Genomic DNA, 235 nt, shown 5'->3' on the forward strand with positions numbered 1-235 from the left:
ACACAAAATTGACAGGAAGTATTTACGGGTTGGCTGCAGGAGGGAAACAGGCGATGTCTCCCTGGATGTCAGCGGGGGGGGACTTCATCTCCGGGGGCACGGGACTCATCAGACTGGGCAGGGAACTGAGGAAAGCAAGAAGAGATGCCCATTAGATAACGTTTATCATTTTTTGTATTTAAAGATAAAGATTTTTTGGATACAGACGTAAGCAAGTAGATAAGTATGGGAAGGA

General features: G+C 46.0%; 1 protein-coding gene across 1 annotated transcript in view; it reads right to left on the bottom strand.

The window, feature by feature from the left end:
* The window catches only part of LOC119592948, a gene marked incomplete in the record, with an annotated part of 16897 nt that overhangs the window by 5122 nt on the left and 11540 nt on the right, over window positions 1–235 (bottom strand). The window contains 1 exon segment of the mRNA XM_037941840.1: window positions 27–125. Within this exon segment, the coding sequence (XP_037797768.1) occupies window positions 27–125 (99 nt within the window).

Source organism: Penaeus monodon, chromosome 31 (assembly GCF_015228065.2).
Source record: "Penaeus monodon isolate SGIC_2016 chromosome 31, NSTDA_Pmon_1, whole genome shotgun sequence".
NCBI lineage: Eukaryota > Metazoa > Arthropoda > Malacostraca > Decapoda > Penaeidae > Penaeus > Penaeus monodon.